This window comes from Chroicocephalus ridibundus, chromosome 5 (genome assembly GCF_963924245.1).
Source record: "Chroicocephalus ridibundus chromosome 5, bChrRid1.1, whole genome shotgun sequence".
NCBI lineage: Eukaryota > Metazoa > Chordata > Aves > Charadriiformes > Laridae > Chroicocephalus > Chroicocephalus ridibundus.
Window position 1 is genome coordinate 42526890 of NC_086288.1, and position 27783 is coordinate 42554672.

General features: G+C 59.9%; 1 protein-coding gene across 2 annotated transcripts; it reads left to right on the forward strand.

Moving 5' to 3' along the window:
* VAX2 (ventral anterior homeobox 2) lies at positions 1-27552 on the forward strand. Of its 2 annotated transcripts, XM_063336709.1 has the most exons (5): positions 1-478; positions 949-1209; positions 6747-6934; positions 23657-23695; positions 24429-27552. In XM_063336709.1, the coding sequence occupies exons 2-5, from the start codon at positions 951-953 to the stop codon at positions 24915-24917; spliced, it is 975 nt and encodes a 324-aa protein (XP_063192779.1). In that variant the 5' UTR covers positions 1-478; positions 949-950; the 3' UTR covers positions 24918-27552. The 2 variants fall into 2 exon arrangements, with proteins under 2 accessions (XP_063192779.1, XP_063192778.1); XM_063336708.1 differs by lacking the exon at positions 23657-23695 and having other exon boundaries at positions 8-743.
* The last annotated feature ends 231 nt before the right edge of the window (positions 27553-27783 follow it).

The window sequence follows — 27783 nt, forward strand, 5'->3', positions numbered from 1 at the left end:
CGGGCCGTTAATTTAAAAAAGCTCCTTTCCTCCCACCGCCTCTCCCCGAGCCGCTCCCCGCCGCCCCGGGGGCTCGGCCGCCCGCTCCCGGCTGCGGCTCCGGCGGCGGCCGGGGGATGCGCAGAGGAGCGCGGCGGAGCGGGGGAGGGCCGGGCCGGGCCGGAGGAATAAGGGCTCCGTCTTCTTCCCCCGGTCCCACCCCCGCCCGCTTCCTCCGCATCTCCCTCCCCTCGGCCTCCCCTTCTCCTCCGCCCCCCCCTAAAATCACTCCCCTCTTTCTCCTCCCCATCTCCCGGTATTGATTTCCCCGCACGCGAATCCCAGCGCAGCGCGGCGAGCCCGGGCACCGGCGGCTCCCTCGCTCGCTCCCGCCGTCTCCCCGCCGCCTTCTCGCCGAGACCGGCGCTCCATGGAAGGGCAGCGGCGGCGGCCGGAGCGCCCGAAGTTTGCCCGGAGCGAGGTGCCGCGGGAAGCGGAGGTGGGGAGGGCTCGGCGGGGGGGATGGGGGGCTCAGCCACCTGTCAAAGTTTTTAACTCCTTTTTACCCCCGTCTCAGCCTCTCGGGACGCCCCGACGGGTCCCGCCAGCCCCCCCACCCCCCACCTCCGCGCCCGGCACCACCCCCGGCCGATGGAGCGGGGAGGGGGGTGCGCTTTAAATGCCAGCCCCCCGGGTGGGAGAGGGCTGGCTCCGCCGCGAAGAGGCGGGAGGGCGACGGCCCCCGGCGGTCTCCGGCCATGGGGGTGAGCTGGGGCTCGGTGCCCCCGGCTCTGCCAGGGCGCTGAGCCCCCGGGGGAAGGGGGGGCCGGGGATGGGCGGGGAGGGGAAGGGGTCTGGGGAAGGTGGGGGGGGCTCCCCTCCCCCCCCGCCTAGTCTTGCCTCCTCTCTCCCTCTCTCTCTCTCTGTCTCTCTCCCTCCTGATGTTTGATCCCGCCGCGGCGCCCGCAGGGATGAGCGATGGAGGGGCCGAGCCTGGCAGGAGCCCCGTGCTGCTGGCCGAGCCCGCAGCCACCGGGCGGGCCCGGGAGAAGGCGCCGACCCGGGCGGAGCTGGAGAGCGCTCTGCGCGGCGGAGGAGGCCGCGGCGGCTTCAAGGACATCCCGGGAACGTCGGCGATCAGCCCCGGCTCCTCCAAGGAGTGCGCCCCGGACAGCGAGAGCCCGTCGGGAGCCGGCGAAGCGGACTACTGCCGCCGCATCCTGGTGCGAGGTACGGGCAAGGGTCCCCGGCTCCCGTTCTCCGCTTCCCCCAACCGGCCGCTTCGCGGCTGCGCTCGCCCCCGCCGACCGGGTCTCCGCTCCTCGCCCTGGGGCCGGGTGGCAGCGGGATGGGGCACTCTCGCCCCGCTCCTCCCCACCACCGCTTCCAGCGCATCCCCGGCCGCTCCCGGGCGCTGGCCGGCTGCAAGCTCCGGCCTCCCAGCGCCACCGCCGCGGCGGCGGCGGTGGCTTCCCCCAGCTCCGCTCCGTGCGGCAGGAACCGGGCCCGGTCCCCAAGCCCTCTCCGCCGTGCGGCTCCCGGGAGCGGGGCCGGGAGCGCAGCCGGGTTAGCCGTGCGTGCCCGCCTCGGTTTGCGGCCGAGGGGCCGGGCTCGGCCGGGCTCAGCGGGCCGAGCCGGGGTGCGGGGGACCAGCCGCGGGGCCGCGGACCCCCCGGGCCGGCTGAGCCCCGGCGGGGGGACGCGCAGGCAGCGGGAGAGGGGCGAAAGCATCGGCTTTGCTTTTTAAAGCGTTGTCGCAGGAGAAAAGCGTCACGGAGCGGCGGCGAGTTAGGGGCTATTTTTTTTTTTTTTTTCCCCTCTTTATAATAGCACTCGGTCGGTCGGGGATGGGGGGGACGCGGCGGGCTCGGCCGGGGCTCGGGGCACGGCGGGAGCCGGAGCGGCGCATCCCTGCCCACCGCCGGCGCTCAGCCCACCGCCGGCCCGGGGCTCGCCGGGACCAGCCTGGGTTATGGCGAACCCCGAAAGTTTGGGGCGCCTCGGCGGGGCTGCGGCAGGCAGGCAGGTGCCGAGCGCTCCCCGGATCCCGGGGCGGCAGCGCGGCTCCGTTCCGGGCCCTCCCCGGGGATGCTGAGCGTCCCCCCGCTCCGCCGCCCCGCAAGCCGGAGCCCGGAGAAGCTCCGTGGCCGCTCGGTAGAGCAGGGCCGAGGCCGCCCGGCAGAGCAGAGCCGAGGCCGCCCGGCCTTTGCCCCGGCCCCAAGCCCAGCGCTCGGGCAGGGTGGCGGGAACCGGAGCCGCGTCCCCGGCTCGGCCGTGTCCTCCCTCCCTCCTTCCCTCTTTGCTGCCCCGGGGGTGGCGAGGCCTGAGCCGGGTCCTTGCTCGTTCGCCATGAGCGGGGCCTGGCACGGCACGGCTCGGCTCGGCTCGGGCATCGCGGCCCACCCGGCGGCTGCAGAGCGGTTGGCGGCCGGGTCGCGAACAGCCCCGCCGCCCACCGAACCCCCTTTCCCAACTGTCGCGATAGGCGCCTGTCGCCGACAGTCCGGCTGTCGCAGCCCAAGCCCTCCCTGGCCGCCCCGGGCACCTCGGCGGGGGAGCGGGCAGCGCTCGGGTGCCGGTCCCGGGGTCTCCCCCGGGGTGTCTCCGGGTCCTCGGTGCTCGCCGAGGACGAACCCAGCCGCCGCAGTCCCCGCCGGGGTCAGGCCGGGGTCAGGCCTCTCCCGGGCCCGGCCTCGGCCCTAGCAGGGCCGCCCCGACGGGCCCGGGGCTGGGAGCGGGACGGGGGTCGGTCCTCAACCCCGGGGCAGGGGCCTCGCTTCTCCCGGTCCCGGGGACCGTCGCCCGGGAGAGACCGGTCTCACCATCTTGCTGCAGCCGCCACGGCGCGGACAAAATGGTGGCGGGGAGAAAACGGCGCAAATAAACGGGAACGGAGCCGAAATAAAGCGGGGAAATGCGGCGGGGAAACACGGTCTGCGGGGCCACGGTCCCGCCGGCTCCCAGCCCTCCCCCGGCCGGGGACCCGCTCCCGGGAAAGGGGTCGGTGCCAAGCACCGGCCGGCGCCAGGGAAGCTCCTCCAGGTTGGTTTTTGCACAAGGTGGGGGTTTTACAATTTATTATTTTTTTTTAATATATTTTAAAATATTTTTAATTTCCCCCCAGGCGCGGGGTGAGCCGGCAGCGGGTGCCGCAGGGACGGCTCCCCCGCGCACCTCGCTGCCTGCCCCGGGGGAAGGAGCCGCATCTCCCCCTCGTCTTCCCTCTGCAGCCACGGCCCCGGCGCGGAGCGGCTGCCCCGGGGCTGCCTCCCGCTCCGGGCCATCCCCGGTGCTCGCCCGCCGTGGCTTTGGTGGCGAAGGGGCTCTGGGGGGAGCCTCCCCCGTCGGCGGGAGCCGTTTGGGAAGCGGCGGGTTTCCCCGGGCCCTGGGACGGCCGGGAGCGGAGGGGGGTTCCCTGGCCCGGCGCTCTCCCGGGGCTCGGCCGGGCTCGGTCCGCTCACTGGTACGGCACGGTACCGGGGACCGGCCGTGCGGGACGGAGCCTCCAGCCGCCGCGACAGGGTGGCTTTGGCCACGGAGGCGGCCCTGGCCGCCCGGCCAGCCCCGTCCCGTAGAGGCGACAGGGCTGGTGGGTGCCGTTGGACGCGGGCACGGCCGGGGACTGCAGGCCGGCAGCGGGCCTGTCCTCAGTGGGGATTAACGGGACAAAGACTCGCCGGCGGTGGCCGGAGGAGCCGGGCAGCTCCGGGACCGGTCCCGCTGACAGCGTGGGGGCTACATCCAGAGGGACGGCTGGAAGCGGGGGGAGCAGATCTCGGGGTGTTCACCCCCGTCCTCCCGGTCACCTCCTTAGTGCTGCACCCCGGGGGGTGAAGGCAGAAGGTGGGGAGCTCTGGGGGGAGCCCAGTGCCGTTTGGGGTGCACTGAGAAGGGCTGTGGGCTCCTGTGCACCCCAAGTGTGCCCTGAGGTGTGTGTGCCAGCATGGCTACCCCAGCCCCAGGCGTGGGGAGGGACGGGTGTACGTGTTCGGGGCTGGCAGAGCGGGCGTGCGCCCCAGAAATGTCCTGGCAGCCATGTTGGTGCAGAACCCCCCCCCGTATACACGGGTGTGTGCGGTGTGTCCCTGTGTGGGGGAGAAGTGTCCCTCATGCACACGGGTGTGCACGGTGTGTCCTTGGGCGTATGGGGGCATCTGTGTGTGCCTGGCTCTGCTGTGTGTGTCGGTGTGCAGGATGCGTCCCTCCTGCGCCTGCTGTGCTGCGCTGCAGAGGCTGTGCGGGCTGTAAAATCCCTGTTCACCAGCTCGGGGGTCGGTTCCCCAAAGCTAATGCCCACCTGCCTTCCCTCCTGCTCCCCAGCCATGCCTGCCTGTCCTCCCTTGTCGTATTTAGCTGCTAAGGCAGAGAAGAGATTGATCCCCTTGGCACCAGACCTATTTTGGGGAATTTCAGTCCCAGACCTTGTCTTGGTTGTGCTGCCATCAGGTGTAGCCTGGTCCCCAAGAGCAGAACCTGCCACCATGGCCCTGCTGGGGAAGCCAAGGGCTGCCGGAAAACCCCAGGCAGCCACAGCAGGACCTGTGGGAGCCACACAGTTGGGAATCTAGGATCCAGTGGCTGATGGGGGTGGGCTCTCAGGAGGGGGTTCCTCAGGCAGGATGGTGTTGTGCCCTTCCTGGCATGGGGGGGTGGCTTGTGGGCCCCCCAGAACCTGCACGGGCGGGCAGCGGGGAAGGTCTGTGGCTTGCAATAGGGCTGTGACCCGCCTGTGCTGCAGGAGTGGCAAGGGGCTCGGGCGAGAGGCTGGGGCGAGCGGTTTTTCCTCTCCCCTGGCGAGCTGGCACCATGGGCTGTGCCCCCCTTGCCTCTGGTGCTGTGCCCAGCCTGCTCCCCCCGCCCTGCACCCCAGCTGCTGGGGGGAAATAACAACAAATAATACCCATAATAATGCCGGCAGCGCCGTACAGAGCGACGAGGGCAGAGGGGCAGATATTTGCAGCTGTGGCTGGAAAGCATGAGCGTCTCTGTTAAGCTGCTCCTTGCTGGCAGCCCCAGCTGTTGTTGTGTCGGGGGACCGCGGCATGGCCATGGGAGTGCGGACGTGGTCTGGGCATCATCCCTGCAAACGCCCTTCTCCTTGCAAAATGGTTCCCAGGCTGGCGTCCAAATCCCACCAGATACCCCACCAGAGATACTTCCAATCCACCTACAGCCCCTTTCCTTTCCAACAGCCCCATGCCCACCGGCGAGACTTGGGGGGTGCGGATCACAGCCCACGCTCCTGGTCCCACCAGACCCTCTCCCACCCTGGCCCTCCCCAAGCCCTCTGCAGCCCCGGTGTCCCCTGCAGTGTCATTCTCCAGCCTGGAATAGGCTCGCCGTGTTGGGATGGTGCCTCTGACATTTATCACAGTGTGGCAGTGGGAGACCGGCTTCAGAGTTGGGATCCCTCTCCCAGGTCTGTGCTTGCTCCCTGCTCCCGCCGCCCCATGCCAGCTCCACCGTCCCCATGCCGGTTCCCAGGCTGTTGCTCACTATTTCCCCCCTTCCTGCCCCAACAATTTTATAATCCTTCCAAGCCTGAGTCAGCCACAAAGAGAAAAAGCAATTTATCTCTGGCCAGGGCTGCTGGGGACCTTGGGTCCCTCCAGGCTTGGTGCTGCTTGCCCAGTGTGGCTTCTGTGGCTGGTTTTTAACTTGTGGGAAAGCCACTGGGCAGAAATGGGGAACTCAGCAGCCGGGGCTCACCCGAACTGGGTTCTCCACTGGCATTGCTGGTGCTTAAGGAAAGGCAGCGCAAGGGACAAGGAGAACGAGGGGTTTGGGGCCTGGCAGGAGCCCAGTGGGCAATTTCCAAGGCTGATTTTTAATGCCTGGTGCCGCATCTGGCACACAGAGCCCATTGGTGTCTGACAGGGGGGTGACTGGGCACATCCCAGCCCATAGAGCTGGGACACGTGTCCTGTGTTGGGACTCTGTGGGTTTTTCTGTGAGAGCTCGTCCTTTGTCAGTGTATAGTAAAGCTGTGGCTCCTTTGGAGGGGTCGCAAGCGGCATCCCACGGCGTGGAAGGGGCTGTCCGGGGCTAATGTGGGAGGTAAACCCTCCGGCTTTTGTTTCCTCACGTCCAGCCATGGGCAGCAATAGTCCTGGTCTCATAAAATCTGCTGCCGTGAGCATCTTGGAACATGCGGCACTCCCAAAAGTTGTGCTTTAATAAAGAACTGCCTCAAAGTAGGAGGTGCTGCTTTTCAAGAAAATATTCCTTCAGTGAGACTAATTCTGGAAAGGAGGGAGTTGTAATATAGGTAATTTTTTTCCAGTATTCCCAAGGAAGGACAGAAATAAAAAATATTTTTTATTAAAAAATCTTTAATTTGAACTCTTTCTTGGTACAGCACTGTTTTCTGCTTCTGGCTTTCAGAAGCTATTATTTCTGTGATTAGATGGTCTGTTTTTTGGTTTCCATTCATCTCTTGGGAAAAAAAAAATCCCTATTCGTATGAAGACTTGTTACTGTTCCCTGGAGGTTTGTAAACTTGCAGCATTTGGGGCCAGAGGGGACAACCGAACTGTGGGATGCCTCCTGTTTTAGCCACGGCTTGGGGGATTTCTTACAGTTATTCCTGCAGCGAGCCCAGACACTCAAACCAGCCCTGATGGCGCAGCCGGTGTTTAATTCAGCTTTCCCCCCCGCTAGTAATGTCTATTTTGAACCAGTTCTCCCAGTCCCTTTCCTCCCCAGCCCAGCTTTTTTCCTCCCTGGAGACTTTATCCTGACGGCCCTTTTCCCCGCTTCCCTCCCAGATGCCAAAGGGACGATCCGGGAGATCGTGCTCCCCAAGGGCCTGGACCTGGACCGGCCCAAGCGGACGCGGACGTCCTTCACGGCGGAGCAGCTCTACCGCCTGGAGCTGGAATTCCAGCGCTGCCAGTACGTGGTGGGCAGGGAGAGGACGGAGCTAGCGCGGCAGCTCAACCTCTCCGAGACCCAGGTAAGGGTCGTGGCGGCTCCTCCACGGTGGGGACATCCCCGTGATGTGGCCACCCCCCTGGGGACAGGGATGCTGGCCCACCAGCGCGGTGGTGGCAGTGCGGGGAGGCAGGGGGAGGCAGAGTGGGCAGAAAGCGGGGCTGGGGTGGGCGAGGGCTGTCCTGGGGGGACGTCGGGGCTGAGCCGAGCCTGTGTCCGCAGGCGGGGGGCGGGACTCGGTGCTTACTGGGGTGGAGGGGCACTGGCCGGTGTTTTGTTTGGGAGCCGGGGCTGAGTGTGTCCGGGGGGAAGCGTGCGCGGTGCTGCGGGCAATGGCTTTCCTCCACCCCTTTCTCTTGAGCCGAAGGAGCAGTTGGGTTAGGTGGGAAAAGGGGGAGTGGGGTCCGCAGGGACACCCCCAGCCACTGACCTTCTTCTTCACGGGCAGCGTCCCCCGGCTTCCCCGTGAGGGCCCGGCAAAGCGGGAAAGAGAAAAGAGCAGGGGGGGCATCAGTGGGGACCTGAGGTCCTTATGCAGCACCCACAGCGCAGGGGGGGCGAGTGGGGTCGTTGGGCATCATCGTGGGTGCTGCCGGGATCGGGTGTTTGGCTGTGTAAGAGCTGGACGGATCCTGCACGGATCCTGCACCCCGCCGCTACCCCATCCCTGCAGCCTGTGTGGCTTCACTCTCCCGCTCCCAGCAGGGTGGGGATGGCACTGGGGACTGCCCCTGCAGACCAGGGGACCCCCGAGCTGCGGTGTGGCCTGGGCATCTCTTCTCCATCCCTCTCCAACCCCCCGCACACATGTCCCCAGCTGGAGCTTCCCTGCAGGTGGGGAGGGATTTTTCTGTCTCTCCTCCGCCGAGGTTTGCCGGGTGCGGAGGGAGCTGGGCTGAGCGGCGCAGCCTGGGCGAGCGGAGGTGGGAGAGGCTGCGCGTTGCTTGGAAGTTGGTGTTGATGTCTGCTAAGCAAAAAAAGTGCATCTGCTGGGGTTGCAATGGTTTTGGCTTGAAAATTTATACAGAAATAGTAATAGTAATAAAATTAATGAAGTCTGCAGTGCAAAACAGCACAGCTGGGAACCACAGAAAAATGCCGTCAGGCCAGTCTGCCCCTTCTCCGGCCAGTAAGGCATGTTTGGAGACAGCCACATGTTTTCATTGATTCACATAGGAAATAATTTCAATTTTTCCAAACCTCCTGTGGGACAAATCTGCCCCGGTTGTCAGCAACCAGGCCCCTGCCTCCAAGGTCTGATTTTGGGGAGAGCCTGTTGCTCTGTGGGGCTTTGGCACTTGCTGTGCAGCTGCTGCACGGTCCTGCAAGGGGGAGCAGAGCCTCAGTGCACCAACAAAAATAGTCGCTCTCGTCTCTTTTGGTGGGGGAGCAGGATTTTTTCGGTAAGGAGCAGGTTTCTGTCTGTGAGATACATGCAAGGAAGTGCTGGCAGGTCCCTCTCCCGGGGTCCCAGCCAAAGCCCCAGTCCCAGCATCACCTCCACAAAGCCGGGAGGGACAGTGGTGGGCTCAGTGATGCCATGCCATGGGAAGAGCTTCGGCTCCCCGGAAGGGATGGGCAGCTGGTGTGGCTGTTGGGAGCGCAGGGCTGGGTGGGCAGCCGGGGGCCGGGAGGGCGCAGCCTCTCTGTAGGGACTAATGTCTGCTTATTTACTGCTTGCTTGGTGCCTCACTGCTGCCTTCATCACTCAGTGAGAAAATTCACACCCTGTAGGCCACGGCTGTCTCTTCTCCTCTTTTCTCCTCCTTCCCGCATCCTCCTTTTCCCATCTGTCTCCTTCATCTCTGTCTTTTTTAATCCCTTTCTATGCTTTTCACAGCATTTCCTTCCCTGCAGCAAACACCCAGTTGTACCTTCCTGGCTCCCCTCTGCTGCCCATCTCTCCCCAGCCACCACCGTGCCCAGGGACAGCAGTGCCAGGCTCGGTGCCTGGCTTCCTCCTCTCATTAGCAGGGTGCAGGTCCCCTTGGTATATCATTCCAGGCTCTCTGCACACTCAGGCGTCACTCCCTGCCCCAGTTCCCTGACGTTCGTGGCTGGGAGGTTTCCTCAGTCGTTACAAGAGCTGGGCAACCGCGGGGCCTTACAAGACCCCTTAGATCTGGAGGGTGTTGCACGGCTTCATGCAGCATGCTGGTGCGATTTGGATGTGGCCTGGGGACTGGGTAGTGACCACCAGCCACTCCTGTCCCATAGGGCTCCTTGATGTCCATCAGCTCAGCCAGGGACAAATCCAACATTTACAACAATCAGAGTATTTTGGATACTTTTGGTGATTTTTCTCCCAGTGTTATCCAGGAGCAGCTCCCAGGACTTAGGGCGGTTCGTAGTATAATTGCTCCATCTAATGTTTTGTTGGCGGATTCCCAACTAGCAGCATCTTGTGGCTCTTTCTTGGTTGACGTATTTATTGTGCTGGTTGGGACGGTGGGATGGATCCTTTCTGTCCCCTCATTGAGCAATACACTGGTTTCAGGGTTAGGAAGCCTCCCCCCACCAACTGCTCCCAACTTTGCTCTCTGCAGGGACCCCTGGGTGCAATGGCACCCCATGGTGTCCCACCATGGGATGGAAGAACAAAGCGGGGGGCATGGAGGAAGGGGCCACTGAGGAGGGTTTTTTGTGCCTGTGAATGTTCGGGGGGGAGAAGAATGATTCATCTCCGCTCCTCTGCAAAGAGAGAGTGGTGCAAACAGCGTGATGAGATAGGAAGAGACACGATGTCATCACAGCTGGAGAGCTGCAGCCAAGCGTCCCCATAAGTGGGTCCGCCGATCAGGCTGCGCCCCTGAGAAATCCTACCGGAGAAAAAAAAAAGGCCTCTTTTAAGCCCTTATTTTACTTTCCTGGCATCTGATCCTGCTTTTTGGCAGACTTCGGGGCAGGAGGCTATCGCTGCTTCTTGCAGGGAAGCCAGAATGCCCCACCTCCATGTTGGGGAGTAGGGATCGGCTTGCTTTCTTGTCTCTGGCCCCTGCTCCGAGGGAGAGGGGAGGTCACTCAGCGGAGAAGGGAGGTGACCCAGCACAGAGGGGTCTCACCCAGGCTAAGGCAGGGAGCAGCAGCACAGCCCCTCGGTGCCGGGGGAAGGCTCAGAGCCGTGCGTGCCACTTCCCGGCCCGGAGCAGCAGCAGCTGCAGAAGCTGGTGTCACTGCCGATGAGCCTGTCCTCCCCGTGCTGCTCGCAGAGCCGTCCACCAGCATCCCGCTGTGCCCCGGGTCACCTTGCTGTCCCTCTGGAGCCAGCCCCGCACCTTGTACCTGTGCCCGTCTGCGGGGCTCAGCCACTCAAGGGACACAGGGGGAGTTTTGGAGCCATCCACACTCAGGCGAGGATGAGGAGGGTGCTTCCATCTACCCCAGCTCTCTCCAGCCCAGGGAATTTGCCTCCTCCCTCCAGGGAGCCGTGTACCTGTTCTGTCTCGCCAGGAGCGGCTCGGGTTCCAGCCCAATGCCATTTGTGCTTTTTCTAATTAACCCGTGGACGTAGACAGTGTTAAGCGAGTTTAATTAGCCAGTAGAATATTTTCATTAACTTGTCAAGCAGCAGCCTGGAGATGCGGATGTGCCGGCTGCTGCATCCCAGGTGAGCTCCCACGTCCCGGGTGCGGAGGGCTGCGGAGGGGCTGCCCAAGCCCACCCTGGCACAACCCATCCAGAATCCATCCCCATGCTCCGAGCAGAGAGTAGCCTGTATCCGTGCATCGGGCTTTCTCCAGGCAACGCATCCCAAGGCATTAGGGGAAAAGTGCCCCTTCTTAGTGTCATTAAAGGATAGAAAATGCAAGGCAGAGAGGAGGCTGCGAGGCAGAAGGACCACGGGGGGACGGCAGAGGGAGGATAATTCCCATAAATCCCCTGGCAGGAGGAGAGGCGGGATGGGCTGGCCGAGGTGGATTTGCCTGGGCCAGGAGGCTTTGCTTTCTGGGTCAGAAGTTCAATGCCAGGCTCAGGTTCAAGTGACCAGGTGTATTTGCCAGCTCCTCCTGCCCTCATTAGAGTGAGGACAGAAAAGTGACACATCGAACAAGGGCCCCTTTGGAGGGCTGGGCACCCAGGAGGTCAGGACCAGGGTTGGTTTATTAGATGTTCTCCACTTAGCACCCAGTTCCGAGCCTTGTCCCTCTGCCGAGAGGTAGCTCACCCCATCCCAAAGGCAAGAGCTTTGTGGGACAGGGATGTCCTCAGTCGAGGAGGCCATGCCCAGGAGCACTGCTGGCGGCTTGTGGACAACCAATGCACCTCCTGGAAGATACTGGTGAGCTTTTGGACTCCTTGGCTCCTGTGCAGCATCTGGAGACCCTTTGTAGAGGGATGGTGGGGCACAGAGTGGAGAGAGGTCTTAGCATCGCGATTCTTGCCTGCCTGGCTGCCAGAAAGTCCGTGGGACCCCCATGGATCCCCTGGTGTTCCCTTTGCTGTGATGGGCTCCATCACAGCTGGTCTGTCAGACCTTTCTTGGACAAAAACCTGGGCCATCCTTGACAGAGGCTGGGCTCCTACTGCTCTGTCATTGCCAGTGGCCCGCTACCCCCAAGCATCCTGCGCAGCATGGGGAGGGTACTTGCGGCACAGAGCCTTCAGGACTGCGATCCCCCCGCCGTGGAGCAAAACATATGCGAGAAAGCAGCTGAGCCAGAGAAGGGGCGGGAATGTTTATTTATAGCCTGGCAATTAAGATGATGCCGTTAAAAATTAATTACACCTCGAGTCATTAACAACTATCAGTCCCTGCAGCGAGAGAACAATGAAACAATGGTTGGTGCCAGCACAAATTGTCCTCTCGCAGGGAGAACCGCAGGAAAGCTGTGGTCTGGAGGAGGTGAGAGTCATCCAGAGCTTGGTGATGGGACCTGTGGGTTGGGGCTTCCTCAAGGGACAAGAGGCAGGTAGGACCGTAACGCTGCTCTGCTTGCTGCAAAGTAGTGCACTCCTCATCCTTGTAGTCTCTGCAGTCCTCAGGGTACAGGAAAGTTGAATTTCCAAAGCTTTGTTGGAAATCCCTTTTCTAGACCATACAGAAAATACAGGTGTAGTAGCCCAGTATGTTCTTTTCTGAGGAGGCCTCCATCCCTCCATCCTTCCATCCCTCCATCCACCCACCCACCCACCCACCCATCCATCATGCTCTGCTGTGCATAGGAAAATAGTCTCTAAGGTCTTCTGTGGTTCGTGTTGCCTCCCCCCAGCTGCTTTTGTAGCGTTGGTGTTTCATGCCATGGGTGCTTGTGCTGACCGTTCTCCTGTGGGTAATTGCCCAGCGGGGAATGTTTTCTCCCCTCTGCTCAGGGAAGCTGCAGCCCCACACGCACTGTGCTGCGGGTTGGGGTGTCCCATCCTCATCCAGCCCCGTTTTGGGGGTGCTGCTCCCACCCCCCCATGCTGTTCCCAGCTGGGTGCTCCTGTCCATCCCCCTGGGCCACTTCTGGTGGAGCTTTTTCTGGATGGTCTGAAGTAACCAAGCCAGCAGAAGGGTGCCTTGTTCTGCTGGAGCAATTCTCCACCAGACTGGGTTTAACCCACCTTCTTAAGGGAGCCGGGGTCCTCCGGGGCTGGTTCAGGGAACATGGGGACAGCAGGATGGAGAGGCAGATAGCTGGGGAAAGGCATCATGTCCAACCGCAGCAGCCTGCAGCCAGCTCCTGCTGCTAAAACCTTGGGTACTGAGAGTGTTCTGAAGTGAGTGGGTGTCAATGGAGGATGTCAGCCTGAGTGAGCCCATATTTAATGACTTCCAGGTTGGATCCAGATGCTCAAGGCATCTGGCTCCCACTGGCTTGTAAGGGAGGTGGATCCTGGTTCCCATGGCATGTGGTGGCCACCGGAGATGCCCAGGGTCACCCTGGGAGAAGCTGGGCACCTCCAGTAGCTTCTGGGTCCCCTTCCCACATGCCAGCCTGTGCCAGAGCACGCTTGTGGAGTAAACCTGCTCACGTGGAGAAGCTAATCCCGTCCCCTCCTTGCGGCGGGGGCACGTGGTGGGGTTTACCCTGCAGCCACGGGGCCCTGGGCTGGTGGCAATAAATCTGTGTTATGAGCAGGTACCACGTAGCGGCAGGACCAGGCTGGCACAGCCCGGCCGCTGCCTCTGCCTGCCTGGCCCCAGCCCCCTTGACTCTTTGGGTTCCTCAAACTCAAAAATTCACCTTTTTTGGCATTTCGTTTCCCAAAACACGCCAGGGAGCTGGGGAAGCGGGTTCGGGCGATGAGCACCAGCGTGTTGGTGGGGGAATGGAAAACATTTCCAAAGAGAGGAGAGGAGCAGCTCTCCTCAGGGGGGAGCAAGGGGGCCTTCTGGAAATAGCGCTCTTCTACAGGACAGCTGCTCCTGTGGTGAATCAGATAACCCAAAATATCTGGGAAACCTCTACAGTTCCCTGAGCTCAACTGGCACTGGGCAAAATGGCTCGTGTAAGTAAACGTGAAATAGTTAATTGAGATTTTTATCATTACGCGTTTTCAATCGAAAATGCCTGCGCAGTAAAAAAAACAATTTCAGAATTTGTGATAGAAAATTTCATTTCTAAATGTTGCGAGAGGGCTGAGTGTTTCCAGAGTGATCTCCAAGGCTTTCTCGGCATACTCCAAGTGGGTATAACCTAAGAGAAATTGTTTCCTACAGATGACAGTTTCTGATGGAAATTGGTTGTGGTGACAGTTTTGGAGCCAGCTCCGGTGCTGGGGCAGGAACCCCAGAGGTGAGGGTCTGAATCCTGGCCACTGTCCAGTGTCCCACCACCCGCCCTCACCCTCCAGCCAGGTGCTCCCACCACCCCAGCTATATTTTATTTTACACTGGAAGGAAACCATACCAGTTTGCCCTGTGCATGGAAAATGGGAGGAAACAGCACGTCCGCGTGGATACTTTCCGCTGGATCCTGGTGTTGCGGGAGGGGACGTGACCATGGGGACGGCCCTGCTGTCCCACCTGACTCCCTCGCCACCCAAACTGGGTGCTAATGGCTGAAAGGCTAAGGGGGGCTCTGTGGTGGGTGACACCACCGGGCACACTTGCGTTGCAGCCAGTCCTGAGCAAATCCCGCTGGGTATCGTATCCCCAGAGCTGGGGCTGTGTGGAGAATGTCCCTGCCAGGGAGGGATTACCATCTGACCGACCATCCATCCATCCATCCATCCATCCATCCATCCATCCCAGGCTGCACTTTCTGAAACCCCAATGAAAGGGGGAAATCATCCGTCAGCCTTCGCCGGCACCTCTGAGGAGACAAGGGGTTGTCTCTGCCTGTTCTTTGTGTGTTGGAGGATGCTCCCTTGGGACACCTCGGTCTGAAGCCACCAGGCTGGATAGTGAAGGACACTCCACCCGTGCCAGACCTGCCTGCAGGGCCCATCACTGTCTCTCCCTGCTCCTTCATCTCATTTCCACTTGCAAAGGGCGTGGAATCACCCGGGAGGTTCCCCTGCTGTGAAGCAGAAAACATCCTGAATTTTGCAGCAAAACCAGGCCGTGGGCATGCTTCTGGCTGGAGTTTGGGATCAGCAGTGGGGCAGCCAGCGCTCTGGGGACGGGCTCCTGGCCAAGGGCTCAGCTGGGTCCCACCTTGACTGTCCCCAGCACGCTGCCCGGCCGTGGGCTGGGGCTCAGTGCAGCTGGAAGCACGGCCCCAAGCATGTCCGTCCTGGGCTGTGGCAGAGGGTTTGGGGTGGGTGGTGCAGCCGGGGTGGCCCCAGGCGCTGCCGGGCCGCAGAGGGGCTGGAGGAGAAGCCGAGAGATGAGTCCATCCCTGCTCAGGGCCATGCTCCCTGTTCCCGCCGTGGTCAGGGAGAGGCAGACGGGTTGTGCAGCCGCCGTGCCGTTATGAAACCTCTGGCTGTTTTGGGCAGCGAGCCCGCCGGCTTATGCAACGCGGGGAGCCCGAGCCTGCACCGAGCCTCCTCCTGCCCCGGCCTCGATGGCTCCGCAAGCCCACAGCCCCGCTTGGGGTGAAGGGAGGAGAAGGAAGAGGAGGAGGAAGGGTGGTCGGGGAGATGGCGGTGCAGCAGGCTGGGTCCCACCTTCCCCCGTGCCGTGGCAGGCATCAGCTGATGGCGGCGGGGAACTAATCCCAGCGAGGAAAATGGCCTCGGCCAGCAGCTATGAATAGTCTCGGATGGCTGGCATGCCGGAGGTGTGCACGGCATGGGATGTGTGTGCCGGGATTAGCCTCCGGGGCAGGGCTGCCAAATAATAAACACCATTAAAAACCAATGACGTATCCCCCAGCCCTGCCTGCGTGGGTGCCGGTGTCCGGGGCGATGCTCATGGGTGTCCCGGGGGAGGATGAGGACCATCCCGTTGGCCACCGAGCAGGGGGAGGCCGAGGGGCTCGGGCGTTTTGGGGGGCGGTGGGGGACGTGGGCGTGTGGGAGTGTGTGCGCCGGCGCGAGGAGGGTTTAATGAGCAGGCGTGACGTGCCCGCTGCTTGGGACCGGGGTGGGCAGGGACATGGATTTCAGGCTCCCACCGGCAAACTGTGAATTGTTCGGGAGCGGCGTCCCACTGCTGCTCAGCCACGAGCTGGCAAAATGCATCAGTTAAGCGCCAGATGATATTAAAAATTAGCCGAAGAGAGGAGGAGTGCACTGCCCAGTCCCCGGCTGGCCAGCACGGCCGCATCCTGCTCTGCAGGGACGGGAGCTCTGGGCAGCGTGCTGGGATGGGCGAGCGGAGCAGGGGCTGAGCGAGGCAGCCACTGGACTGAAACCCTCAGCAGATCCCAGGATCACCGAGCGCCGTGGGGGTGATGGGCTCCCACCCTGCACCTTTCCATCCCCGGAGCGTGCGGGGAGCTTGGCCTGCCGGCGGGGGGTCTCCATTGGGATTAACCGCTCGGAAATAATTTGTTTTGTAGCTCGGAGGTGTTAGATGGAGGGCAGGGATTGGAGCAGCATCCGAGCTCCCAGCATCTGCAGGGCAGGCTCAGCCACCAGAGAAGGGGCTGGCGGAGGCGAAGACCGTACTCAGGCACTCCTTAGGGTCCCTAGGAGGGACCAAAACCCTCATGTGCTCAATCCTGGTGCCACCATGGTGACGATAGCCATGGAAAAGCCATGCTCACAGCACACTCTGCCCCATGGCTGCTCCTGACACTGCCGGGAGCGGGATCAGAGCTGCCCGCTCCTGCCGTGCCATGGCACGGGTGCCGCATGCCACCGGCCACACTGTGCCCGGAGCTGGGAGCCTGCCCAGAGCTGATGCCGTGGGCTGCGGCCGCTGCTCCAGCGAGTGGGGAGATGCCATGTCCCTGGTTTATTCCCTTCCCCGGAGCTCTGCCGGTGCTGCTGCCCTCACCCTGCCCCTGCCTGACCAGGGAACCGGGGTGCTCGGCAAGTCCCTCTCCAGCAGCTCGGGAACTGCAGGGAGACGTGACACCCCTGCAGATGCTCCGCTGTGGGGGTCTGTGCGCGCGCGTGGGGCGTGTGCGAGCACACACGTGTGTGCAGGAGCGTGGGTGCAGCCGGGGCTGTGTGGCATTTGCAATCCGGGAAAGGGTTGACAAACGGCTCGGCGCAGGAGCAGGGCGCGCTGGCAGGGGTCTGGAGCGAAGGGAGAGGGTGGCTCAGCTGTCTGCGTGCCCATCCTGCTGCTTGGCGGGCAGACGGACAGACGGACGGTGCCTTTGCAGAACACCCCCCCAGCGGCGCCCCGAGAAGTTCAGATGCTCGGTGACATTTTGAATCGGTTTCCCTTTGCGAGGGGGGCAGGTGACACCGAAGACACGGCTCTCCTGCTTTCCTCCCAGGCGGGGAGCGCCCATGGCTCCATGGGAGGGATGGGGCGGTGCAGGGTGGAGGTTCCAGGGAGCTCCTGGAGCCGGTTCCTGGAGGATGAATCAATCCTCAGGGAAGGGAAACCACAGGCAGAGAAAACCCCAGCAGACGGAGAAGTCTGTGGCTACATCTCTGTGACCTTCAGCAGCTCATTCAGTCACGTAACAGGCACTAGGGGGGTGTGTGCATTTAAAATAAAATAAAACAATATAAAATTTTAAAAATATAATAAAAAATAAAACAAAACAAAACAAAATAAATCAAACTAAAATAGAATAATTTAAAAAAAAACAACCAAACAAACAGAAAAACGTAAAATAAACGCCTAGCTGCCCGAGTCAGACAGACGTGGGACCTGGAGGCGGCATGGCCAGGGGGGATGCGGTATGGCCAGGGGGGATGCAGTGATCTCCTGCTGGGCTTTCAGGAGGCTCCACTTCCTGCTCCCAGGCACACGTTTGCCAAGTCAGCCGGTGGCCCTGTGGACACTCTCACTGCCGTAAAAGCCGGTTGGGAGCAGAGGGAATTTGCAATACTGCTTCCCCGGCGGTGGTCAGCGGTGTTTCTGCACTTCCCTTGCCCTTCTCCTTGGAGGGCTCGCTCGGTGTTTGGGCAGCGTTAGCTTTTGTGTGAGCAGAGGGGAGCAGGCCAGGGGAAAGGTTTTCTTGGGAAGAAGGGAAAACAATAAATTCAGCCTTTACATCCCTGCTCCAGAGCTGCTGCTCCACGCTGACAGCTCCCCTGAGACCCTTCTCCCTGCAGTTTGGGATTTGTTTGTTGTGATTTCTTTTTGCCTTACTCCCTGTAAATGCGAACGTGATGGGAGTCACGTAGCCTGTGATGGATGAATTTGCAACCCGAGGTCCTCGGGGGGTCGAGCCCTTTCCTGCACTGCTGGGTGACAGCAGGACTCGCAAGGAGAGGGGGACGGGGTGAGAAGCTCCGTGGTACCGCGGGGAGGGCTACCAGCTGGCTTACGCACCATGCACTAGGAAGCATCTCCTGAAATGATCAGGCAGCAGATTTCAACCTTCCAAACTGCTTTTCTACCCAACGTGCATTTGAGGCTTCATACTCTTGGTCATTGCTAGTTGGACACCACGTCCAGCCTCTCCACCAGCAAGAAAAGGATTGACCTTGCTCCAAGGAGTAGGTACCTTCAACTTCTGCTGTAGTGAAAAGAGTGTGTGGAAAGAAAATCTTGCACAGGGGACAGGAAAAGGGTGTCTGGGACCTGCAGTTATGGGTGGGTCAGTGAGATGTTGGTGATTTATTGTATGCTGAGGACTGTTGTACTGAGTCCTGAAGGCTTTGGGTGACTCTACTAGTCTGGGACAGACTGGACAGACCTGTTACGGCTCTGGGGTTATTGCCTTCCTTTTCTGCTGGTCGTTATTGCAGTTCATGCTCTGGTAGCACCTACAGGCCCTAGGGGAGGTGGGGACCCTCCACGCTCAATACTCAGACACTGAAGCAGAAACGCTGCTGTCCCTAAGCAGCACGTTTCCATGCCGGGTTGGGCAGAAAACAGACGGGTGAGAGGTCCCAGCATCCTATCTGGTTGGTGCCAGAGGTGGGAACTGCATGCCTCTGTCCCAGCTCGGTACCTTTGGACCTCGTCTTGTATCTTCAACATGACAGGCTTCTCCTCCAGAACCACCATGTTGCTGTGTTTAGCATCAAGCCATCTCATGCCGGCCAAGCACCGGCACTTGCAGGGCTCAGTACATTCATAGGGTTATCAGAGGGGGGAATGCATGATGACGTGACCACATCTGTCATGTGTGACCCAAGACCTGCAAGTCAAGGTGGATGGTTGTGGTGAAAGAGCTACAGCTCCCTTGTCCCTCCCTGGTGGGTGCACATGTGGCTGGTGGCTATTCTGGTGAATAGACTGAGATCTCTGCCCTGAATTTTTTATGGAAACATCCAGCCCAGGACAGAGCAGATTTTCTTACTTGATTTTCATGCTGCAGGACCTAGAAAAGTCTTGTGCTTCCAAGCTCAAATGGACTCGAAAGGCAGATGGACCTTTCTGATCAGCTCATAGGACTTTCTTCCTCACTGTAGTTGGTCCAGGGCATCTCTCCTAGGAAAACCGCCCGCTCTAGCGAAATGTCTCAGTGTCATGGCGAGCACGCTCCTGCCCCAGGAACGGTGCTCCACAGGCAGTTCTCTGCATGATCCACCCATAGTGTCTCTGCCATTTGAGTCTGCCTTGCTTCGGGCCAGGGATCATGTCCTACCTCTGCCCACTTTGACAAGAAGTCCCTTGCTCTTACCAGTCTCTCTCCTGCTGCAGAGACTGAGCAAAGCAGAATTTCTAGATCCATAAACATGAGGGGTTTTATCCTGTGATCCCTCCAGCCCGTCACTTACCTTATGGAAAAGTAGACACTAGACCTGGTCACAGTAATTGGTTGAATAGCCAGCACCAGGACTCCTTCTCCAAACATTTACATGGACTTATAAATCTGCAGATTGTGCGTATCCTCATATCTTCAGCGTCATGCTGTGTCTTGCATGCCATGTCTCCTAGGGTTTTCAGAGTCATCTCTGTACAGCTTGCCTCCTCCCCGTCCTCTGAGAGTCACCTTCCTTTTCTGGTGAACGCATGACCTCTCATGTCCTGCTCTTCAGTCACCTCCAAATACGTGCTGTTGTCTATTTGTCTGCATCCAGGCTTGACCTGACCGGCCTGTCATGCATGGTTCTGGATCCCACAGCCCCAGGCAGGGGACTTGCAGTCACCAGGAGCCGTGGGCTCTTTCTGGGACACCTCCGCAGCAGGGGCAGGCTTCTCCCTCCCTCCCTCCCCTTGCCCTCCTCAGCTGCCTTGGCTGTCCCCCAGAGGGACACATCTGTGGACTGGCCTTTTTCTCCATTCCTATGGAAAGGGTGCCCTTTGTCTCACTTTCTTCTTCCCATCCCCAGTCTGGCAGGAGAGCTGGAGGTGATTATTTCCCTCCTGCAGACCTTCAGTTATGACCATAGTTCACCGGGTCGGTAACTGAGAAACAAAACATCACGCTCTGGGCTACCTTACCTCCTCCATAGATGCTGGAGGTGTGGTGCCCACCAGGGGTGTGCTAGCATGGTCCTCCCTGCCCTTCCTCCAGGCCAGACTGGAGGCCCTTCCTCCAGGCTGACATTGCCACGTCACAGGCATGCACCAGTTCACCCAGTAACTTGGACAAGCAAGAGCGCTGCTTTTTTAGAGAAGGAAATTAAGGCAATATCACCAAAGCAGACTTTGGCAAAGCACTCACTATGGTGGCTGGTGGTTAGTTGTGAATGAAACCAGAGCAAAAGATGACTAGAGAACTTACAGTGTGGAGTATAAACTGTAATCGAGGGAAGATGGAGGATATTGCTGAAAAGACGAAGGATGAAGGCTAGAGGGAAATTACTCACGGACTTGTCAAGGACTGCGTCTGGCTGAGCTTATTTACATCTCTAGTGATAGGAACTCAGGGTTTGATCATAATGGAGGATGAAAAGGACATAGATCTACTAATTAATGACAAGCTGTATATGAACTTTAGCCATGAAGGCAAATGTGATCCTACTCATCTGATATGTCACCAGTGCAGATGGGGAAGAGCTCATGTCCGTCTACGAGGCTTGAGGAAACCGTATTTAGCATAGCACGTTCAGCTTGGGTCATGGTGTTCAAGAGTGATGGGCGCAGAGAGGAACCACAGAGGTGGGTTGAGGATGGGAGAACCTTCTGTGAGAGGATCAGTTGTAGAACAAAGGCAGGGAGGGCTACAGAAAGTTTCTGTCTATACCTATAAATGGAGATGCAACCATTGTCGATGGCATCAGCCAGCCCTAGTGAACGAGGAGCGAGAGCAGAGGATATCCAGGCTGGGAAGGGGCTCGGTGCTGGGACGATCTCCCAGCAGCAGCACTGGGAAGGAGGAACCCAATTTGTCCTCTTTCCCCAAGGACCCTTCCCCAGCTGAACCCCGTGTTGGGACATTTGGGACGGATGTCACTTCAACCCTTTCTCCCTCCTGTCCTTTAGCATTTCCCCTCATGTCCCCAGTGGTGTGGAACTGGGTTTCAGCACCAGAAATCCATGCACATCAATATCCACTTCAATTTATGTCCATCTATTTCTTTGACTTGCCCATCTGTATTGCTATTAATTGTTGGTATTCAGCGTCATACCCGAACAGATGACTTGCTGCCCTTGGAAAGTTACTCCCCAGCTGACCAAGAGCTCCCAGGAGAGGCGGCAGCACAGACCCAGCACAGAACAAAAGCCAAAACAGCCAGGAAAAATGAACTCCCACAGGAAGCCAGAGGTGGAGGGGGAATCGAACAGACCTCTGGAGACCCTGACAAGGGCCCTTTGCTTTTATGGAGCTGTGTTTGTTTTTCACGACCAGTAGAAGACAACCAGAACGTAAGAGCTGACCTTAGGGGACACCAAGGCTGAGGACCCTTTCCCTAGTGGTGGTCAGTGGTGGAGGAGTAGAGAAAATAGCATGTGGGGTGTAAAGTGGTCCTGTCCTTGCCATATCTTTCCAGCCGCTGGCATCTTGGAGAGCGCTCACCATGAGGAGGTACCCAGATCATTGTGTTAAATCTTGATGGATCTGTTCTCCTGCAATTTTTCCGAGTCCTTTCTTCAGCCCACTTGCATTTTGACTTCCAGGGCACCCTGCAGCAGGGACTAACACCACCTGTGCTGCCCAAAGAGGCTCTGCCTCCTGCCTCACTCAGGTTTCCAGCAGCTGCCTGGTGACCACACCTGATGCCTCCTAGTCCTCGTGTTATGAAAACCCCGGTCTCCTCATGGCTGTTGCCCTTGGCTGCACCAGCTGTGATGCTGCAGAGCGGGAGTGCGCTGCACCTGCCTCATCCCTTGGGGCTTGGTCCTTCCTTCTGCAGGATGCCCTGATGTCTCTGCTTGCCCTTCTCTGATGTGCAGTGACGGGGCGGTGCCTCTGCTCAGGTAGCTTGCTCCAGAGTCGGTAAGAGTGTTAACCGACCAACTGGCACCCTGCCCTGGCTGGTGCTGCTCAGCATGATGTCAGACTAGAGATAAGGATGAATTTTTTTACGATGAGGGCAGTGAAACACTGGCACAGGTTGCCCAGAGAGGTGGTAGATGCCCCATCCCTGGAAACATTCAAGGTCAGGTTGGACGGGGCTCTGAGCAACCTGATCTAGTTGAAAATGTCCCTGCTCATTGTAGGGGGGTTGGACAAGATGACCTTTAAAGGTCCCTTCCAATCCAAGCCATTCTATGATTCTGTGGTTGTGTGTCCTGCAGCCTCCTCCTGCCGTGTTAGGAGCTGTGTTTCAGAGTGCTTTGCAATGCGGAGAGCTCTGCAGGCGCTGTCTCTGCCTCAGTTTCCCTTTGCACTGTCCATGTGCAGCTGGGGAGGGTCTCTGAGACCCATCAGCATCTCAGAGTACCTGGAGGTGATGCACTCAAACCAGGAGGGTCCAGACACCAGGGAGGGAGGGAGGAAAGGTGGTGGTGTATTCCCAGCCCTGGAGCCTCTGCAGTGGGCTCAGAGGTATGCTGGGCTGAAGAAAGCAGGGTTTGGGTCGGGCTTACAGCAGCGGGGCTCTGGAGCACCCTCTGGTTTGGGGCACAGGGATGGAGGTGGTCCTCACCTGAGAGGGTGGGCTCCAACACGTCCCTCAGCGTCTGTGCTCCTCAGCACGGCTAGGTGAGGCTGGGACTGGGATGCTGCACCCAGGAAAGGCCAGGAGATGCTGAGTCCGATCCCTGGGCGGTGGTGTTGGGTGGGGGAAGGGTGGGTGCTGGTGCACCCTCCCTGCCAAGAAGATGAGGAGCCCACTGCCGCCTCCTGCTGTGCATCTGGCTGGGCCTGGAAAATGCAGCTTGTGGGCAGCTCCTAGGGCCTTCATGCCCATCCTCAAGGACATAATCGTGCTGGCAGGGTTTTTTTGAGCTCTTGTTCTTCCAGAGTTGGCTGGCTGGGGGATGCTTTGAGCAGAGCATGCTGGGGCTGTGCATTTCTGTGTGGGCTTACACCAGACCTTCGTTAAGATGTCAATAATGGCATGGGATTGCGGGGCTGTGGGAGTCTCATTCAGCCCCAACGGTTGTGTTTCGGGGCTGCGTTCCCCAGAATTCGGCAGCTGGAGGAGGTCCCCACCTTAAAAGCTCGTCGGCTGCTAATTCTGCATCAGGTCACCGTGCCTTAGGCTGTGGCAGCACACAGCCCCACACAAACCCATCCCGCTGGCATGGAGGGACTGATGGGGACGGTGGGCAGGGGACGTCAGTCCTGGAGACCCGGCTGGGCTGTGACGTGGGCGCAGCAGTCCCGGTGGCAATGAGGCATCCAGGGTCCCTGTGCAGGGAACATCCTCAAGAGTTTCCACCTGGGACCCTGTGGGTAAGAGGGGGTAGGATGCGGGCTGGCAGTGGCCAGTGGTCCCAGGAGGTTTTGGCTGTGGGATATTAGCTCAGCCCCACGGTCCTAGTGTCCCCGCGTCACTCTGGAGGACCTCCCGCCGCTCCTCCCCGAGCATCCCCAGCCTCTGGCCAGCTTCGCCCAGATGTCAGTTCCACTATTATGTCCCCAGAAAGGGGCCGGGGGGCTGAGACCTCCTCCACCCCCACGCTCCATTAGCTCTGTACTGTGGGTCTATTGTGCCAGGGGACGCGCGAGGGCCGTGTCAGTGAGCGACTCTCCTGCCCCAATGAGTTTCCGATGACTTGGATGAGTTTGAGACCTGCTGGCCCCGGAGCAGATGGGGACAAAGCCTGTGCCGATGCACTGGGGTTGACTCCTGGGGTCCTGGCCAGCGCCTGACTCATCCACTCCCGTCCGCCACGCTCTAATCTGAGTGTCTTCCCATTCATCTCCTTCCCTCACCTCCATCTCCATCCATCTGTCTGTCCCTCACGCCTCTCTCTGTCTCTCTCTCTGCCTCTCCTACCCCTCTGCTCTGTCAGGGAGGGACAGAAGTGGGGGGCTGCCCTCCCAGGGGAGAGGTTAGGGGGCGTGGGGGCAGCCACAGGGGGATGGGAGCCGTGGGCTTGGGACTAGAGACCACGTCCCACTGGGCAAATCAGGGGCAGGATGGTCCCACAGGGCCTCAGCCCGGGCTCGTTCCTTACTTTGGCCAGAGGCAGATTGGGGTGGGGATGTCCCTAGCTGGATTCGGGCACAGAAGCGCTTCTGTGCCCAGAGATCCAGGGCCACCAGAAGCCATCCTGTCCCCTAATGTGTTCCCCTGCACCGTAGCAAGGCCAGGGACCCTCCACCCTGCCCCGTGTCCTGGCCCAGCGATGGAAGGGTGGGCACACAAACTTGGGTTTGAAGACCATCATAGTGGAGAACCCAGCACATCCCATAGCTCAGCTGCCCCGGGAGAGCCAGCACAGGGCAGAGCTGGGGCAGTGGTGGGGTGGCTCTGCCCCGGCCTCCTGGCTCCAGACTCCTACACTGGACTCTTATTCCCGGGCTCCTGTCCTGCACCCTCCTGGCACCTGCGGGATTTTGCCATTTCCCTGGAAGCGTCAGGTGGGAGCCACTTCTCTGCAGTCCCTGTGTTGGGGGATGGATCTTGCTTGGGCGTTTATTTTAATACGTCTCTCTCTCTCTCATATCTCTCACTCTCTCCTGGTTCTCGCCTCTCTTTCCCTGGCCCCCCCTGTGCTCTCTTTCCGTCCGTGCCTTTCTGTCCCCCTGCCCCGTCCCCCTGCTCCCCCGCCCCCTCCCCAGGTCAAGGTCTGGTTCCAGAACCGTCGCACCAAGCAGAAGAAAGACCAGAGCAGGGACTCTGAGAAACGCTCCACCGCCACCTCCGAGTCCTTCGCCACCTGCAACATCCTCCGGCTGCTGGAGCAAGGCCGGCTTCTCTCCGTCCCGGCCCCCCCCAGCCTCCTCTCTCCCACCTCCAACCCCATCGTCAGTCCTACGGGCAACGGATCCAGCGTGGCCACCCCAGGAACCACCTCCCCTGGGCTCAGCGGTGGGAGCAGCCCCCCGGGGCCGGGAGTCTTCAGCCTGCAGGTCCCTTCTCTCGCCTCCTCCTCCTCTTCCTCCTCCTCGCCCAGGCTGCCAGCCGCCCCGCTGTGTTTTGGGGGGCCGCTCCTGGGCAGCCTGCACGACCTCCCGGGCGCTTACGGACTGGGCACTTCTGCTTTTGAGCCTTACACGCGGCTGGAAAGGAAAGACAATTCTATACCCAGCAAGAAGCCAAGTCCTTAAATCAAAACGAGTGTGAAAAGATCTCCCCCTCCCGCCCCCGTCCCCGCGGCCCCCACGCACTCCGTGCCCTACACCGGGGTTTGATTTGGCAACTGGGATGTGGAAGAGGGTTTGCTGCCCGCTGGGGTGCGTGTGTGCGAGTGTGCGCACAGGGGTGTGAGTGTGCTCCCCCTGGCCCCCACCCCATGCACCGATGCAGCTGTGGATGGCACCCTGCAACTCCTCGCCCCAGGGCTGACACTGAACCCGGTTGTGCCTGGTGACAGGGTGTCCTGTGTCACCAGCACCGTCCCGTCCCTCGCTGACACCGCTGGATCTGCCAAGGCCACGTTCCCCCCTCCAGGTATCGCCCGTTCAGGGTTTGGAAGACGATGCTGTGGTCTTGCTGTGCGGGCTGGGAGAGGAGCAGCTCTGAGGGGGGGAAGTTGGGGGGTTGCTGGACTGTCACCGTGGGGACGGCGGTGTTGGGGTCATCACCAAAGCCCTGAGGACAAGGAGGACACCCCGAAAGAGAGAGCACAGGGGTCTCTGCCCGGCCCTGGTGTCCTTGGGCAAGCATTGGCCCTCAGTTTCCCCACTTGCAAAGGGCTTTGTGTTGTGGCTGAGGTTGTCTTGGAGCATCCTGGTGACTGTGGCATCCAGGTCCCCTCTGCTGGTGGGAAGCAATGCTCCCATGGGACGCTTGTCCTTTGAGGGCAAGGGAGATGTGGGTGGTGATCTCTCCAGCCCCCTGCACCAGTGGTCCCTGTGCTCAGGAGCCAGGGGCCGCCCTGACTCATAAGGCATCCTCAAGCTCCTCCGTGCCTGCCCGTGCAGAGCCAAACCACCATCCCAGACCCTGTTTGGTGCTGTCCCACCCTGTCAAACCCTTGGGGACACTGAAGTAGCCTTTGACCTCCTTGGGATGCTGTCATGAGCTTGAGGATGCTCTGAGATGGCATCACCTTGGCCGAGTACTCTGTGGTGGCATCGCTTGGCAGGATGCTCTGCGGTGGCACCACCACGGCAGGGTACTCTCTGGTGGCATCACCTTGGCAGGATGCTCTGGTGGCAAAGCCCTGGCAGGACGCCCTGCAGGGACATTGCTGTGGCAGGAGCCGGGTGATGCCCTGAGCCCCCTCCCAGTGCTCAGGAGCTGCCATGGGGCTCTTCCCCCCACCCTGTACACCCCCAAACCAAGGGGCTCCTGCATCCTCCCGCTGTGGTTTAATGTATAATAAGGACAATTACCACTGAGCAACCCCCCAGCCTGGCCTGGGCTGAGCATCGCTGCATGGGCTGCAGACCCCTGCCCTGGCTGCTGCTTTGTGGGGACTGGTCCCTAAGGGGGGACACAGCCGCTAGCCCACGTGTTCACAGGGTTTTGCAGGGAAATATTTAAAATAAACGATTTTATGAAAAGGTTTCGGTGATTTTTTTATTTTTCCTGTAAATCAAGCGTTTCTATGAAATAGTATTTATTGATCACCTCACATCTGGAGCACTTTATAGGAGCGAGTCCTCAGGTCTCGCGCTGCTCTGCGGAGCTCAGGAGGGGTCGGGACCCCCTGCTGCAGGTGGGGAAACTGAGGCAGGGTTTGCCTGGGAAAGCAGGGACAGAGTTTGGTTCACGGTGACGAGCTCCTCTCTCCCGGCCCAGCTCAGACCACAGCTTGCTGCCAACACCTCCGTACCTCTCCCTAAGTGTGGTATTTGTCGGATCCTCCAGGTGCCCTGGGGTGCTCAAACCCCAACACCCCAATGACGTGTTTGACTGAGGTTTTGGATTTTTGACAGGACAACGACTTTCTCCCTTCCCCTCGTCACTTAATTTATATTTATATTGCCGTTCTTTATCCTTTCCCGGTCTGCAAATGTGGTATTTAAAGCCAGCGAGCCGAGGCGGGCAGAGCGGGCAGTGGGGAAGCCGTGCCCACCCGGCTGTGCCGAGACAGGGGGATCCTGCCTGCAAACCTCCCCCGGGACTGGTTTTGCTTTGCTTTTCCCTCTTTTCCCTGGGAGTGGCTGAACTGCGGGAATTTCCCGAGGCTTCGGACCCCGGTTCCTCCCACCCTGGGCTCACTGGGAGGAACCTTGGTCTGGTTTGATGGAGAAGTGACCCCTTTGCACCTTCACGGGTGAAGGAGGTTTTGGGGCATTTCAGAGAAAGCAAGGTCCAACTGTATTTTCAAAAGAGCCCCCAAAGCCTGGGAGTTTCGTGGGGTCCGTGGGGTGTTTGCCCAGCTCCGGGCATCCTCATGGGTCTCCTGCATCCTCCTCTCACTGCTCAGCAGCCAGAAGGAGATGTGGAAAGTGAGGCAGGGAGGCCACGGGCTGCCCTGCAACGAAACAGCAAGCCCTTTCCACAAATTTAAACACAAATTCTGCTTTCACAAAAGCCCCAAAGCTGCTGCTTCTCCAAAGTCTCTTCTCCCAAAGCAAATGTCCGCAGTGAAGCTGTCCCGGTGGGGGGGTTTAGGAAGGTCCTGTGGGGGAGCCGGCTTGCCCCCAGCCCACCCAGCTCTGCTCGCCTTCAGCAGCTCCTCCTGACTTGTACAATTGGAAAAAAGAAGTAAAAAAAGAAAAAAGTACTGGATGTAAATCTTTAATGAATAATGTGGTTTCTTATGGTTTCTAATAGTTAATAAAAGTTATGTCCTGCCTCCTGCCTGCCTCCTCCTCCTCCATCGCTTTCGGGAGCCACGGCTGAGCCACTCTTGATCACAGCTCTCCCAGTGCCAGCAACCTTTAGTGGGTGGCTTCGGAGGGAGGTGTTTTGAAGCCCATCATTGCTTGCTCTTCCTGACCTCTGTGCATCATCAGAGCCCCCTCCGTGCGTGCACAGTCGGAGTTACCTCCGCTACACACTCCCACTCCCCGCAGCAGC